This window comes from Carcharodon carcharias, chromosome 1 (assembly GCF_017639515.1).
Source record: "Carcharodon carcharias isolate sCarCar2 chromosome 1, sCarCar2.pri, whole genome shotgun sequence".
In the NCBI taxonomy this organism is placed as follows: domain Eukaryota; kingdom Metazoa; phylum Chordata; class Chondrichthyes; order Lamniformes; family Lamnidae; genus Carcharodon; species Carcharodon carcharias.
In genome coordinates, this window is record NC_054467.1 from 241,503,920 (window position 1) to 241,519,606 (window position 15,687).

The following is a 15,687-nucleotide window of genomic DNA, read 5'->3' on the forward strand; positions in this document are numbered from 1 at the left end:
GTGACAGAAGCTCTGTTCAGGCGGGTACTAAGGTTTATTCTTTACCGTACGGATGAGGCCAGCCAGGCTGAGCGAGCCAGAGGCTCTGCAGTGATTGCTGAGTTCCCCCACGTCCAGGGTGCCATTATTGCATACATGTGGCCATCAAGGCACCAGCGGGTCAGCCGGTTGCCTTTGTCAACAGGAAGGGCTTCCACTCCATGAACATGTAGATAGTGTGTGACCTCAGGATGCTGATTCTGCAAGTCTGTGCAAGGTACCCAGGCAGCTTCCACGACGCTTACATCCTGAGACACTCCCAGGTGCCGAGGGTCTTCAGTGCCCCAGCCCGACTGGATGGATGGCTGCTGGGTAACAAGGTTACCACTGTTGGAGAGGTGGCTCATGATGCCCCTCCACCACCCAAGAACAGAGGCAGAGCAGCGTTACAGTGTGAGTCATGCCTCCACAAGGGTGGTGGTAGAGAACAACATAGGTCTTCTTGAGATGCGCTTCCGATGCCTGGACTGTTCAGGGGAAACACTACAATACCTCCCAGAGCAGGTGTCACTGATAGTGGTTGCATGTTGCGCTCTCCACAATCTGGCACTGGCAAGGGGAGGATCACTGGAGGAAGAAGATCTTGATGCAGCTGCACAGGCAACAGATGATGAGTCCAGTAGTGAATCAGAAGAGAAGCATGGTGAGGAGAATGCTGAGATCATGGAGCCGGACCTCAGTAACCTCCAGGGAGGCAGGGACACCAGGGTCGCCTTGATTCAATGCTCCTTCAGCTCGGCTGTGAAAGATCAGCTTCAACCCCATGCCAGGGCTGCCGCCTCCATCCCAGATGTCTGAAAGGTCCCTTTCATTTGAACACAAAGAGCACTCAGTGCCTGTGCAATAAAATTCAGAGCCACTTACGGCCAGAATTACACACTGGCGTACCCTGCACCAATGAAACAAAAGGTGACTCATACTCAAGCCATGACAACAAAAGCAAAATTTATCTCATTTTGACAAATCCAAACTATTTACATAAACTCCTCATCTTCATTCCCAGGCCAGTATGGATGAAGTAAACATAAATGAACATAAAATCGCACATGACCTACCCCTCTTGTGCTCATGGTGCCTTTAACTTGCGCTTGTGAAGTGCTCCCCCTGCCTGGCACCGGCAAAGGAGGCAGTCTGCTGACCCTGCTGTCTGGTTGACCTTGATGACCTTGGTGGTCGTCCTCTGGCCAGTGGAGTCTGTGCTGGCCCCGCCTGGGAGGGAGCGGTCATTGTCACAGCTGCCATCTCCCCAGTCACTGCAGCCTCATCAGATGTGATGGACACTGGCAGAGAGGTGGAGGAACTGCTGCTGTCATCCAGAGTGTACTGAGAGGAGCCCAAAGAGATGACAAGCAGCTCCTGCACCAACGTGAGGTTGTTCTGGACCTCCCTGCACACCATTGATGGACGGGCACCTTGCTGGGACACTGGGTGCCTCATCCATCTCCAACACTGACACTGACCACCTGAGGTCATGCCTGTGTGAGGGCTTGCAGGTCCGAGCACAACCCCAGGAACCCCTGATTCTGTTCCTGGAACTGCCTCTCTATGAGAGTTGTCACTCTCTCAACGGAGGAGGCAGTGTGCTTGGCCATGAGGGTCAATGCAGTGCTGTTGCGCTGCATTGGCTCCTCCACAACAGAGACCATGGCACGCATATCCTCATGGATCTCCACTAGATCCTCCCTCACATCTCGCTGGACATCCAGCATCTACTGCCTAATGGATGACTCCAAAGGCTCATCATCAATCTTCAACTGAGCATCGTCCTGGTCCCTACCAGTCCTCTGACTGCCGGCATCCTGGGCATTCTCTGCCTCCGCCTGCACCTCAAGCTAGTATGAAGTGCCCTCACGAATGTGCAACAAGATACCAGTCACTGATCTAGTGCCTTCTTCAGAGAGCAGGTGTGACACAGGTGCAACAGAAGCTCAGTATCCCTCCGGTGTCAGGGTTGGCCCTTCGGGGTCCACAGAGCGACACCTGCTGGCAAACCTAAAAGGGAGAACAAGGACATGTCATTAGTTAATGTCATCACACTGTCACTGTGCATGCCAGGCACCCTGGTGAGACCATGGAGACCTGCATTATGGTGCCATCATCTTTCAACTCCAGGTTCAGGGCTCACATCAATGAACAGACTACACTAGAATTGTTCCACAAGCTGAAAGTCTCACCTCTGTGCATTGCACTCTTACCTTCGCCTGGCACACCTGCCTCTCTATGCCCGGTTACATGGGGAGCGTACCCACTCTCAAGCTCCAGGGCGTCTTGCTTGAACCTGCTAAGCAGCAGCAGGTTGGGGTGCCCTCCACCTGTATGTGTCCTCTCTGCCTGGTTATGGCTTGTCTTCTCCTGAAAGAACAGAGAAGCATTGATTACTCCGCTAGAGAGTCGCGCCATTGCAGCCTGGGCAACCCCATCTGAGGAACACCTCGCAGGGCACATCCGAGTTGTGGCCCTCGAGCCGCAAGACACTCATTCCAAGCAGCCAGGGCTCACCCTCTTGGCCAACTCTGGTGTCATTGACAGTTGGCACTCAGACCTGAGATCCACAGGGGGTCAGCCAGACCTTTACACTTCTGCATACTGACCCATGCCAACAAGGTACTCACCCTTCCTGAGCGTAGTGGGTCATCGAAGTGCTTATGGCACTGTATCCATGTGCGCCACACCAAATCATGGCTGCTCACCATTGCTGCCACCTCCTCCCATGCCCTCTTGGTGAGGTGTGGTGGCCCCCCTCCTCCCATCCCTGGAGACAAGGATGTCCCTCCTGGCAGCCACCTCCTCCAGGAGGATAGCAAGGCACTCCTCGGAAAAGCACCGGGCCAAGTGCCAACCCGACCTACCCTCCTGCCTACCGTGTCCAGCCGCACTCGACTCCATTAGGAATGCTGAACACACATCCTCCCGTGGCTGCCTGGGCCGTTTTTAAACCGGCCATTGAACCTAGCAGCTGGCAGGCCCCCACCCCGGCTCGGCCCTTCCTGGCCAGTGAGGAGGCGTGTTTCACGCTGGGCGGGCCTTAGTTGGGCCGCCAGCCCAGCCTGAAATCACAGACGGGGCCCGATCGAGGGTGACGGACTGTTTTCCATCTGATCCACACGGTGTTATCCAGCTTAGATTCTAAACAGACTGCCTGTGTTTAAGGTTCCTGAGCTTAGCGGTGGTGTATCAGTGGCGCTCCAAATTTCAGCAGTTTGGTTTGGAAAATCTGAAGCAGGACAATGAGTTTTTGAGTGTGTCAGAACATCAGCTGATCTGAAAAAAGTTAGACCATGTCATCCACAAGGAAGGCAAATATTCTCTTGCGTGGCAACATGAGTTATAATTTTGTTGGTATGATCAAAACCTTTGCTCCTAATTTTTGAGTGTTGTTCCAGGTATAGTGGGTGCCTGTAGTGCAAAACTGTGGTTAATCAGTTGGCAGCCCATTGTGCATCTCTCCTGACTTTTATTTCCAATGAGATCAGTGTAAGTAGAAATAGGGAGATGATGTAAAAACCACTCCCTAAAATTTGTTTTGCGCTATTACGCAAAGTCATGATATATCCCCTTTGCCTCTTTTATCTTTCACAACCTCTACTTCTTAAATTAACAAAGTATTCCTTCAGAATTTCTGGAAATTCGCCAAATTGGACTCACCTTGTGATTGCAATTGAATTATTTGGATTTAATATTTAGGCTGCTGGTATCAATTCAACAAGCGCAGGAGTTTGAAATGGAGTACAATCTATAAAGAAAGGAAAAAAGACTTGCATCTTAACAATGCTTTTCATGACTACTGGGTGGCTCAAAGTGCTTTACAGCCAATGAAGTACTTTTGAAGTGTAATCATTGTTATATAATGCAGAAAACATGGCATTAACATTTAACATTCAAATAATTGGCATGATAATTTGGGTATTTCTTCGGCCAAGTAAAAATTCTAATTTCCTATAATGAGACCTTTTGCAGACACTGAGTGCGCTTTTATGCCCTTCAGCAGGTTAGGAGAGCTGCCTCTCACCTTTTGGAGAAGTCAGTGGCCATCATCTTGCAAATCCCCTTAGGGAACTAGGAATTGAAATTCACAGGTCGAAATAGGACAGATTGCAGCAGTGAGTCATAGAGCTGGCATTCAGTTTTAACTGCATGACATGATAATTTTTATATTGTTATACAGAACTGAAGAAGAGCCCATTGTGGGGAAAAATATTAAAATTCAATCAATTTAGTATTCCAACTCTGCAATAATTTGTCAGCCCAATTTTGATTTTGTTTTTAAAAAAAGTATTAATCTTATTTATTCTTTATGTGATTCTACTTCATCTTTAAAAAAAACACTAAAATTGCTGACAAGAATTGCTTACCCCCGACTCCTTGCCCACACATTGGGTGAAGTTTAATGTTTCAGACAGGGGTCTTACCCAGCAGCTGGAGAACTGGAGGAAGCACTAGTGCCTCTAGTTGCTGCCAGAATTAAGTGCTTATCAGGCACGTAAGTGACCAATGTTGAGCCTCGTCCTGCACTAAGGTCCCCAGGGGTGGAAATTCCACCAATCAGAGGCCAGCAGCCCTCCACTGCCATTACTGTCACCGGGACCAGTGGCAGCTGCCGGTATTGCACCCACCAGAGTCCCAAGATCAATGAGAGATCCCAGATAAAGGTGATTGAGGGCAGGGTGGGGTTTGTGGAGTGAAGATTGGGAGCAAGGGCAGGTTGTGGCTTTCAGCAGCTCCCTCCCCCTTTCCCTATGCTGGGCCTCTCAAACAGGCACTGAGTGATGTTGAACAAGGGATCCCCCAGGAGCCCGCAAGCAAACTTGACACGTTTTGTCTCTCAGGCTTCCTGCGTGGTGACTCCCTACCCAACCGCTGGTTGAATGCCGGGATAAATCCCTAAAATGGGCAGGAATTTCCCACTTAAGTGCCTTAATTAGTATCTATGCAATAAGAGTTCCCACCTGATTAAATATCCCTAACACTTCCAAATTCGTCACAGGGGCAAGTAGTGGATGCCAGGGGTTTTAAATTTAATCCATTGACACTGCCAAAGCCTATGCCCATGCCCACTCCAGGCTTCATGAGAGTGAGAGAATAAACCAAACGCCTTAAATTAGAACAAAAGCATCTTTATGTCAATAAAACAAGTCAGTTTTGTAAAGCTCTAAAATACTGTGCGATAATGCAATGTGAACATATCAGGAGGAATCTAACTGTAGTAAAACAATTCATAGCAAGTGTGTGACGAGAAAGATGGTATCCTATTAAGAGCCTGGTAATATATTAGGCCATGATGTGAAAAATTGTGAGTATATCTATGTATTCTCTTTAAGCACTAAGGGGAGGTGTTGGAGTAGTTGTATTGTTATTGAACTAGTAATCCAGAGATGCAGGATAATGTTCTGGGGAATCTGTGTTTGAATCCCACCACAGCAGATGGTGAAATTTGAATTCAATAAAAAATCTAGAATTAAAAATCTAGAATTTAAAGTCTAACAATAACCATGAAAGCATTGTCAATTGTTGTAAAAACCCATCTGGTCCACTAATGTCCTTTAGGGAAGGAAATCTGCCGTCCTTACCTAGTCTGGCCTACATGTGACTCCAGACCTACAGCAATGTAGTTTACTCTGAAATGGCCTCTCACATGGCTTAGCAAGCTACTCAATTGTATCCAACTGCTACGAAACCTAAAAGAAATGAAACTGGACGGACCACCTGGCACTGACCTAGGCACTGGAAGCGACAATGACAAATGCAGCCCTGCAAAGTCCTCCTTACTAACATCTGGGGGATTGTGCCAAAATTGGGAGAGCTGTCTCACAGACTAGTCAAGCAACAGCCTGACATAGTCATACTCATGAAATCAGACCTTACAGCTCATGTCCCAGACACCATCATCACCATCCCTGTCCCACTGGCAGGACAATGTTATGATGTGCCAAGTGCTCATCCAGGTACTTTTTAAAGGATTTGAGGCAACCCGCCTCCACCACCCTCCCAGGCAGTGCCTTCCAGACCGTCACCACCCTTTGGGTAAAAAAGTTTTTCCTCACATCCCCCCTTAAACCTCCTGCCCCTCACCTTGAACTTATGTCCCCTTGGGCCAAGTGCTGGTAAATGCGATTAGGTAGGTAGGTCAAGTGTTTCTCATGTGTCGGTGCAGACTCGATGGGCCGAATGGCCTTTTCTGCACTGTGTGATTCTGTGATGATTCTGTGATAAGCTTTGCATTCCTACCACATCTAGTCATAAATGGGAGTGGAAAATGAAACAACTCACCTGAGGAGTCATCAATTCGAGTCATCAGCCAATTCTATTCTATGCATTTGATTTCAAAAAAATGGCTGAACACAATGAATACTGCAAAGGCCATGGGCTCTGCCAATATTCTGGCAATAGTACTGAAGACCTCTGCTCCAGAACTTGCCGCACCCCTAGCCAAGCTATTCCAGTACAGCTACAACATTGGCAGTGTGCAAAATTGCCCAGGTATGTCCTGTGCACAGAATGAGGACAAATGACTTCTACCATCAGGAACAATGGTAGGGAACCTACACCCCATGGGCGATCAGGCACCTTCAATGATGTCAGGCCATCTCTTAGTGCTTTATACCCAATAAGATAGCCACTAATTAGCAAATAAAGGTTGTCACAAATAGAAAAAGAAATGCTGGGAATACTCAGCAGTTTAGTGGCATTTGTGAAGACAGAAACAGAGATAACATTTCAGATCAATGACTTTCATTAGAACTGGAAGATGTGTGATGGAACAAGTTTTAAGAGCATAAGAAATAGGAATAGGAGTAGACCATATGGCCCCTCAAGCTTGCTCTGCCTTTCAATATGATTATGGCTGACCTGCTGTCTCAAGCAATTCTAAAGACCAATATTGTCGGCTAGATGTCCCTACTATTTTGTCAATAGTTGTTCCTATGTCTTAGCTGCATGGGAAACCTTCAGAACTTGAGAAGATCTCCTCAAGGGCAATTGGGCATGGACAGCAAATGTTGGCCTTGCCAGCAACACTCACCATCTCATGAAAGAGTAAAACAAAACTGTATATACCAGGAAACATAAAAGTCATTTTCCGGAAATAGCCTTCCTTAATACGGTTGCTTCCACCTTCAATTTTCTTTTGCTACTTAATGTACCAAAAAAAGAAACATTATATGTTTAGGAACCAAAAGGCCCATCGATGCCTAATTTGTGAATGCCACCTCCCAGTCTCCACACCTAATTCCTTCTTCTAGCAAGTATATGAAAAGCATTGTTAGGCACAACAACCTTTTCTCTTTCCATCCCCAGTATGTACATACCTAAACAACGACACACCAATTATGTAATGTTCAACTTTGACATGATTTAAAAAGGTCAGAATACCTTTCAAGGGTTAAAGATGCATTGCTGTTCCGTAATTACTTAATCATCCAGTTTTGACTGTAATCTGGCATGAAGCCTCTTCTTAACCAAGGATTTCACTTGCTTTGGCAGGAAAATCTGGAATGGGCTAGAGCAGGCAAACATCCTGCCAAATAAGTACGGTGTAGAGGAGATGTCAAAGCCAGTTGGACTTCTGCAGTTTCTTTACTGTCATCTCACAGCAAAGAGCCGTTTAAAATTAAGGAAAACTAGGAAGCAGATTGCTGGCGAATGGGGAGAAAGGAATGTGAATTAGTGTTTTGAATGGAAAATGAGCAAAAAAACAAGAGAAACAAAGCTGATGTGACTGTGACTGTTTTCTTTCAGTGTCCAGATTCGGCCTGTAAGCAGGACTTGTTGGCCTACCTGCAGCGCATTGCACTCTACTGTCACCAGCTTAACATCTGCAGCAAAGTGAAGGCAGAAGTCCAAAACCTGGGAGGAGAGCTGATTGTATCTGGGGTAAGCAGCAATTAAATATAGCATTTGAGATTCACAAAGGTTTAAAGCATCTTGATGGCACTTCGCTTATGCTCCCTGACATGTGCTGTTGAATATTCGCCTCTTAATAGCGTATCCTTCTGTGCATGCTTCATTAGGCAATAATGCTCCTTTTTTGTTAATGTATATCTGTGACAGATAAAATATATATATATATATTTAACGGTTGCTGTGACCTCATTAAAAATCTGCCTGAGGAATTTAAAATTGAAGAAACTGAGGTTGTCTTGTATTTCATTCTATGCCACTGCTGTGGGACTTTTTTTTTTCCCCTCCCAGTGATGAATGTTCTAGAACTGCAATAACTCATATGTGACAAAATCCAAGAAGCATTATTTAAATCATTCTTGCAACAAAGAAAAAGTTATTTATACTTGTGTGAGGCGTGCTAGTGCAGGAATCAGAGAAAGATCAATGCTGCAGCACTGTAAATGGCACGGCATAACTTACAGCTACTTTGCTCAGGGCTGCTGGAGGACAAATGTATGTTTCCAATGATCTGTCAGTGGCACTGATGTTCAGTGTGCATTGCAAAATTTAAGTTAACTTTGAGCTGATCTGTCCCAGACCAGGGTTCGAAGCCAGCCCATACTGATAGGATGGATGCTTCTCTACATGCAGCTTAGAAGAAAGAAAGAACGTGCTACCATTTATGCAGCAACTTTTATGACCTTAGGACACCCCCAAAATTGGACCGGCACTTGAAGAGGACCAATTTGCAGAGTTACAGGGAAAAGGCCAGGACTAATCGGGCAGCTCTTTCAAAGAGCCAGCAAAGACATGGCAGGCCAAATGGCCTCGATTCTGTTCTGCTGTAAAATTCTATGATTTTATGAAAGCACTTCCTAGCCCTTTTGACATGTGGTTGCTGGTGTAGGGGAATGTGGCTACCAATTGGCACCTAGCTCAGTCCCACAAAGAGAAACAAGACAAATAACTGAACAACGTTATTTAGGGAGGGATAAATATTGCTAGGCCACCAGGATAACTCCGCTGCATTTTTTCAAAATGGTGCCATGGGATCTTTTACATTCACCTGACAGGGCAGTCAGGATCTCAGATTAGTCTCTGAGCCTAAAGGTGTCACCACTAGCTCTTCAGCACTCCCTCAGAATTGCACTGAAGTGTCAGTCAAGACTATGTGCTCTTGTCGCTGGAGTGGAGCTTGAACCCACAGCAAGAGGCAAGAGTGCTACCCACTCAGCAAAGGCTGATGCACAGTGCATTGTGTAAGGATCAATGTTAATACTGAGCATTTTCAGTGCAATTCTTAGTGGGCGTAGGAACGCTGCGCAAGACTGTTCCTAATTTGTTATCAATTGGCACTAAATTTGGATATCTCAGTCAAAGAAGCTATAGGATGGCTGTGTTGGAAATGAAAAAATATTGTATTCTATGTCACTGAGGTGCATATCACTGAGATGGATCAGTGAGTTTTTTTCACTGTACGAAACCATGCTGTAGCTGACCTGGGAGCACTCAGTACCCTGGGAGATGAGCATTGAAGTCCCAAACAAAACCCTTCCATCCTCCAGTTCCAAGTGAAGCCGGAAATCACTTCTCTTACCAGACTGAGTGCTTTTTCAATGTCAGCTTAAGTCTATTGTGGCAGACTAGCAGAATACAGCCAAGTGCTTTTGTATGCAGCTCGCATAAATGCAAATTTTAGCTGTAGACACACGTCTTCTCCTCAAACTTACATACAGCTGGGACCTGCATTCATCCGAGGTGAATGCCAACAGCAACTTTAAACATTGAAGGCTTCTGTCCAGCTCTTCGGGCATGAATCCTGTATTGTACTATTCAAAAGAACCACGTTGCTCATTCATGCCTCATAGTGTAGGTGAAACCTCTGAAATTTTCCGTTTTGAATGTATTCTCATTCTTGTCCTTGATGCTGGGATATGGCTCCATGGGTGCCACCCACCCTTGGGTAGCTGGTTCCAAGTGGTCATTCTTGGAGAGTAGACCCACATACTAAGTGTTAACTGGCTGCTTTACCTATGAAGGGCTTTACAGCTCGTCTTTACTCATCCAAATTTTGCATGCATAGAATCATAGAGCACAAGAGGAGACCAGTCATGCCTTTGTCAGTACCTGCCAGCAGGGATTGCTGAACAGCATTCAAGAGTAGAAACCTTTCTGACTACCTTTTCCATTCCTAAACCAAAATGTTAAGCTATTCTTAGCACTCCAGTTGCTGCCTCCATTGAACCTAGGACCATTTGATTATGGCCTCTGTGTTTGTATGTTCGGCCATGAAAGGAGCTTTGCACTAAATTTACAGTGTGCTTTCATCTATGTAATTCATTTCAGTAAATACCGACTATGTCTCCATGTATTTATTCACATGTATATTTGCACCAGCATGTATGTGTGTGTATAAATATAAACAGTGTTCCAGTATTGTTACTTACATTAAAAATTACATTGCTGCTTGATAAAAACGGCATTTTAATTTCAAATCCTGGACGTTGGAGCCTATGGGTATAACCACTTGAACTAGTCTCTGTCTTTGGGGACAGTTGAGATTGTGCTTTAGCCTTAGCAGGATTGAGGTAGCGGGTTCGGAAGTGAAGAGGTTCCTTTAATTTTAAATCTTCACTCAAAGGTTTGAGGATTTTTTGAATTCTCTACCCCAGAGAGCTGTGGATACTCAGTCATTGAGCATATTCTAGACAGAGATTGATAGATTTTTGGGTACTGAAGTCTTTACGGAATATGAAAATAGTTATGGGAAGAGGGAGTTGAGGCAGATGATCAACCATGATATTAAATGATGGAGCAGGCTTGAAGAACCTAAGGCTTACTCATATTTCTTATGTACTCTATTTAGAAATAACTCTGGTCACTATACTCTTGCTCAATAGCCTTCCTCCCATACAGTTAGGGCTGGATATTGCTGTCCCGAAGCGGGGGAAACCCATGTTGGGTGAGGGGGTTGGGGGGAGCGGATAAAGAGGCAGTGGAATTCTGAAATTGTGATCTGATTCTTGTCTGCCATCCTTTCGACTGCCTGCCTCAATTTTGTGTTCCTTGGAGTTTGAAATTTTCAGTGAGGCAGGTGGGTTTCTGAAGCCTGTGTGAACCACGTCAGGTCAGAGTGTTTGTGAACCATGGGAAAAGCCTGTTCTGGAGTCAGTGATTGATGATAGGGTTTTGTTCTTAAAAGGTAAGTGACCATTAAATTAACAAGCATTGAGAAACTGGCAAATTCTTCAGATTATTAGAGCACATTATTTGCTGGATAAAGTGCTATTCTGTATTTAGCAGTTTTGAGATATGTCATTTAGTCCCTGTGCTTTAATCTTTACATTGATTCACAGCCCAGCCAACTGTTGAGCTTTTGAAGCAATTGAACAGATGTCCATCTGTTCCACTACTTCAAAGATCTTAATGTATTCAGCCCTGGAGGCTTTGTTGACACAGCTGTTCAATGGAACCTCATTATAAGTGCTTGGCTGAGCTCAAGACCCCACTAATTGGGCTGAATTTTACAGGCCACCTGCTAGTGGGAAAACAGGCAGCTGGATCCCTAAGTCATGGCACTGTGCCTGCCCGCTGCCATCCTGCCCGTCCTGACATGATTTTACGGGAGGTGGGTGGGTCACCTGCCCATGGCTTAATAGAGGGCATTTAATACCCAATTAAAGACTTTATCCTGCTGCCGCCACTCTGATATAACAGACCACAGGAAAGACCTGCACACAACAGGTTTGACCCTGCAAGTTGCGGTCAATGAAAGGGGGAGAGCCTACTTCACAGGTCCCTTGTACTTATCGGAGCTAGAAGCTTATGTACACAAAACATTGAGCAGAATGTTAAAAAAAGCACATGGAATCCTTGACTTTACTAAAAGAGAAATACAGCACAAAATCAAGTGAAACCTTTACTGAACACTGGTCTACAGCATTCTGTTCAATGCTGGGCACCACAATTTACAAAAGATGTCAATCATAAAATTAAGAAAATTTACAGCATAGGAGGCCAATCAGCTCCATGTGTCCATGCCAGTGGAAAAATGCTACCTAACTTCATCCCATTTCCAGTTTCTAGCCCTTTTCCTTGTAAGTCACGGCACTTCAGGTGACTATCCAAGTATTATCGAGTCCATATGACATATGACAGAACTGATGAAGAGTCATACGGACTTGAAACGTTAACTCTGTCTTCTTCTCCATGGATGCTGTCAGACCTGCTGAGTTTTTCCAGCTATTTTTGTTTTTGTTTCAGATTTCCAACATCCGCAGTATTTTGCTTTTATTTTATTATTAAATGCAATAAGGGTTTCTGCCTCTACTATCGTTTAAGACGATGAGTTCCAGACTCCCATCACCCTCTGGATTAAAACCTTTTCCCCCACTCCGTCTAATCCTTCTACCAGTTACTTTAAATTTATGTCTGCTAGCTATCGACCTCTCTGCTAGCATAAATAGATCCTTCCCATCCACTCTGCCTAGGCCTCTAATAATTTTATACATCCCAATTAAATATCCCCCAGCTTCTGTTACAAAGAAAACAACCCAAACTAATCCAATTTTTCCTATATTGTGATGGAATCTTTGAATTCTTCTCTGGATTGAAATCCATTTGCCAATTTTTTACCCACTTGACCAGTTCATTGATAACATTCCAAAGCCTACAGCTTTCTCCTTCACTGGCAACCACATAGTCAAATTTTGTATCAGCTGAAAACTCCTTAAACATGCCCCCCTATATTTAAGTTATTTAAGTCTAGATAACTGATATATACCACGAATGGCAAGGGATCAAGTACAGAGCATTGCAGAACCCCACTGGAAACAGCCTTGCAGTCACAAAAATGCCCATCAACTATTAACTTTTGCTTTCTGGCATGGAGCCAATTTTGGTTCCAGTTGTCACTTGCCGTTTGATTCCATTGTATTTTACTTATCTGACTGGTCTTCTCTGTGCCACCTTGTCAAAAGCCTTGCTAAAATCCATGTAGACTACATCAAATGTGCTACCCCCATCAATCTTCCTTGTTAGCTTCTTAAAATTTCAAGCAACTTAGTCAGGCCATAGCCTTTCCTTAACAAGTCCATACTGACTGCCTTGATCAATCGAAAGCTTTTTAAATCACAATTTAACTGTCCCTCAGAAATTTTTCCAATTTGCCCACCACTGATCATTGGCTGATTGGTCTGTAATTCTTAGTCTATCCTTTTCTCCCTTTTTAAACAACGGTACAATTTTAGCAGTCCTCTAGTCCTCTGACTCCACACCTGTAACCAGAAAGGATTGGAAATTGATGATCAGAGCCTCTACTATTTTTTCCCTTTCAGACAGGGAATGCATTTCATCTGGATCTGGTAATCTATCTACTTTCAAGGATGCTAACCCCTTATTTTTTTTTCTCTCACCGTGTTTATTGCATCCAATATTTCACACTCCTCATTGACCACAATGCCTGCATTGTCCCTCTCTTCTGTGAAGAACTCTCATAGGCCCTATTCTTTCCTTCGATTTCCTCTTGCTCTTTATGTAATTCTAAAACATCTTTGATTTGTTCTACTGAATTTTTAAAATAAATTTAATGTTGGATTCCTTAATATTACTTGCCAATACTTTATACCCTCTCTTTGCTTTGCTAATTTTGTTTTTAATTTCACCACTGCACTTTCTACATTCCTTTAGGTTTTCTGTAGTATTGAGGTCTTAGTATCTAACATAAGCTTTCTTTTTTTGCCTTAACCTACATACCTTGATGTACAAGGGGCTCTAGATTTGGCAAACCCATCCTTTTTCTTTCAATTCGGATATGTGCATTGCTGGCTATTAATGCCAGCATTTGTTGCCCATCTCTTGCCACCTTCTTGAACTGCTGCGGTCCATGTGTTGCAGCTACACCCACAGTTCTGTTGGGAAGGGGATTCCATGTTTTTGATCCAGTAACAATAAAGGAACAGCAGTATGGTTGATGATGTCAGGATGATGTATGGCTTGGAGAGGAGCATGTTTGTTCTGAATTCTGTGTCTTCGTGAATGCATCTTACTGCTCTGACACGGTTATAACCCCAAAATAAGGGGTTAGCATCCTTGAAAGTACCTTCAAGTAGCTTTTTCCAGTCCACTTTTGCTAAGTCACATCCCAGCTCAGTAAAATTGGCCTTTCCCTAATTGAGAACTTTTACTTGTGATGTAACTTTGTCTTTTTCCATAATTGTGCTAAATCTTACTGAATTATGACCACTACAACTAAAATACTACCCATTCCGTCTGCCCAGTTTCATTCCCTAAAGCTAGAACTGCTCTTTGCATGTTGGGGTGGCTATACACTGGCTAAATAAGGTCTCCTGATATATTTTAAGAATGTCGCTTATATCTCTCACACTGAATTTATCCCAGTTAATATTAGGGTAATTGAAATCCCCTACAATTACTCCTGTATTGTTTTTGCACCTCTCAGATATTTTCCTATATAATTGCTCTCCTAACTCCATCTGACTGGGGTTCCATGTACACTCCCAGTAGGGTGATTGCCCATTTTTTGTTCCTCAGTTCATCCATTGTGGCCTTATTTGATGATTCTTCTAGCACATCATTCCTCCTGTGACACCTGCACTCTCCCCCCAGCTCCCCACCCCCCAACCACTCATTTATCTCGTCTCTATCCCAACTGAAAACCCCGTATCCAAGAATAAGCTGTCATATTCTTGCCCTTCTTTAAGCTATGATATCATAATGCCTAGTGTGTAGTGCCCTCAGCTCATCTGGCTTGTTCACTGGACACTTTTCACTGAAGAACATACCATTAAGTACCATCAAACTCCATTGTTTCTTCTGCCCTCCACACTCGCTTACTAATTTTCTGCCTTTTGTTTTCAGCTTTGCTTGACTACCTTTTCAATCTACTCTCAGATTCCCAAGCTCTGGTTCAAATACCCCCTCTGTGGTGCCCAGAACTGAACACAGTACTCTAGCTGAGGCCTAACCAATACTTAATAAAATTTGAGCATAGATTCCTTGCTTTTGCAATGTATCTCTCTATTAATAAAGTCAAGGATTCCATAACTTTTATCTGACGCGTGTTTGCCCATTTTACCAGCCTGACTATGTCCTCTTGGAGTCTGTTACTGTCCTCCTCATTTGCAAGTTTTGTACCATCTGAGAAGATGGTACAATTATGGCCTGCAAAATTCAGAAGAGAATGGATAAATACTTGAAGGGAAAAAGAAAAATTACAGGACAATGAGAAATTAGCAGTGGAGTGTTTAGACCAATTGTTTAGCTGTACCCAAGAATCAGCAGAGACACAATGGGTAAATGGTCTCCTTCTCTGCTGCATCATTTTATGATTATAGATACTCGTCTGATGAAGACCTTGCTAATTTTTATTAGATCCATGTCCCAGTGCAAATAACTTCCATATTTACAAATTTCTATGTCCTCTGCAACTTTCTCCAGGCCTGCATCTCATTCCATGACCCTTAACCCTCCAACTGTGATCTCCTGTGAATTATATCTTCTCTCCCCTCTGCCATGAGTGGCAGTGTCTTGAGCTGGATTGGTCCTAATCTATGGAACTATTTCCCAACCCACCCTCAACCCACCCATGCCCTTCTTCCCAAACCGGTACAGTACTGCCCTCCCCATTTTTAATGCTTGCTTAGCATCTACCTCAATGACTGTGCTGTCAACCTTATCTCGCCTGGCATTCATTTCCCCCCATACCTTAAGACCTTAATTATCTGAAGAGAAAAAAACTGCACGGCCATG

The 15,687-nt window shown here is 44.2% G+C and overlaps 1 protein-coding gene across 8 annotated transcripts in view; it reads left to right on the plus strand.

Moving 5' to 3' along the window:
• The window catches only part of ctnna2 (catenin (cadherin-associated protein), alpha 2), a 1,471,852-nt gene that overhangs the window by 1,418,368 nt on the left and 37,797 nt on the right, over positions 1-15,687 (plus strand). For 7 of the 8 annotated variants that reach the window (XM_041198108.1, XM_041198115.1, XM_041198125.1 and 4 more), the window contains one exon: positions 7,774-7,908. The exons of the other annotated variant lie outside the window; for it this stretch is intronic. In XM_041198108.1, coding sequence (XP_041054042.1) covers positions 7,774-7,908 — 135 coding nt within the window. The remainder of the gene's footprint in view (positions 1-7,773; positions 7,909-15,687) is intronic. 8 annotated transcript variants of the gene reach the window in all.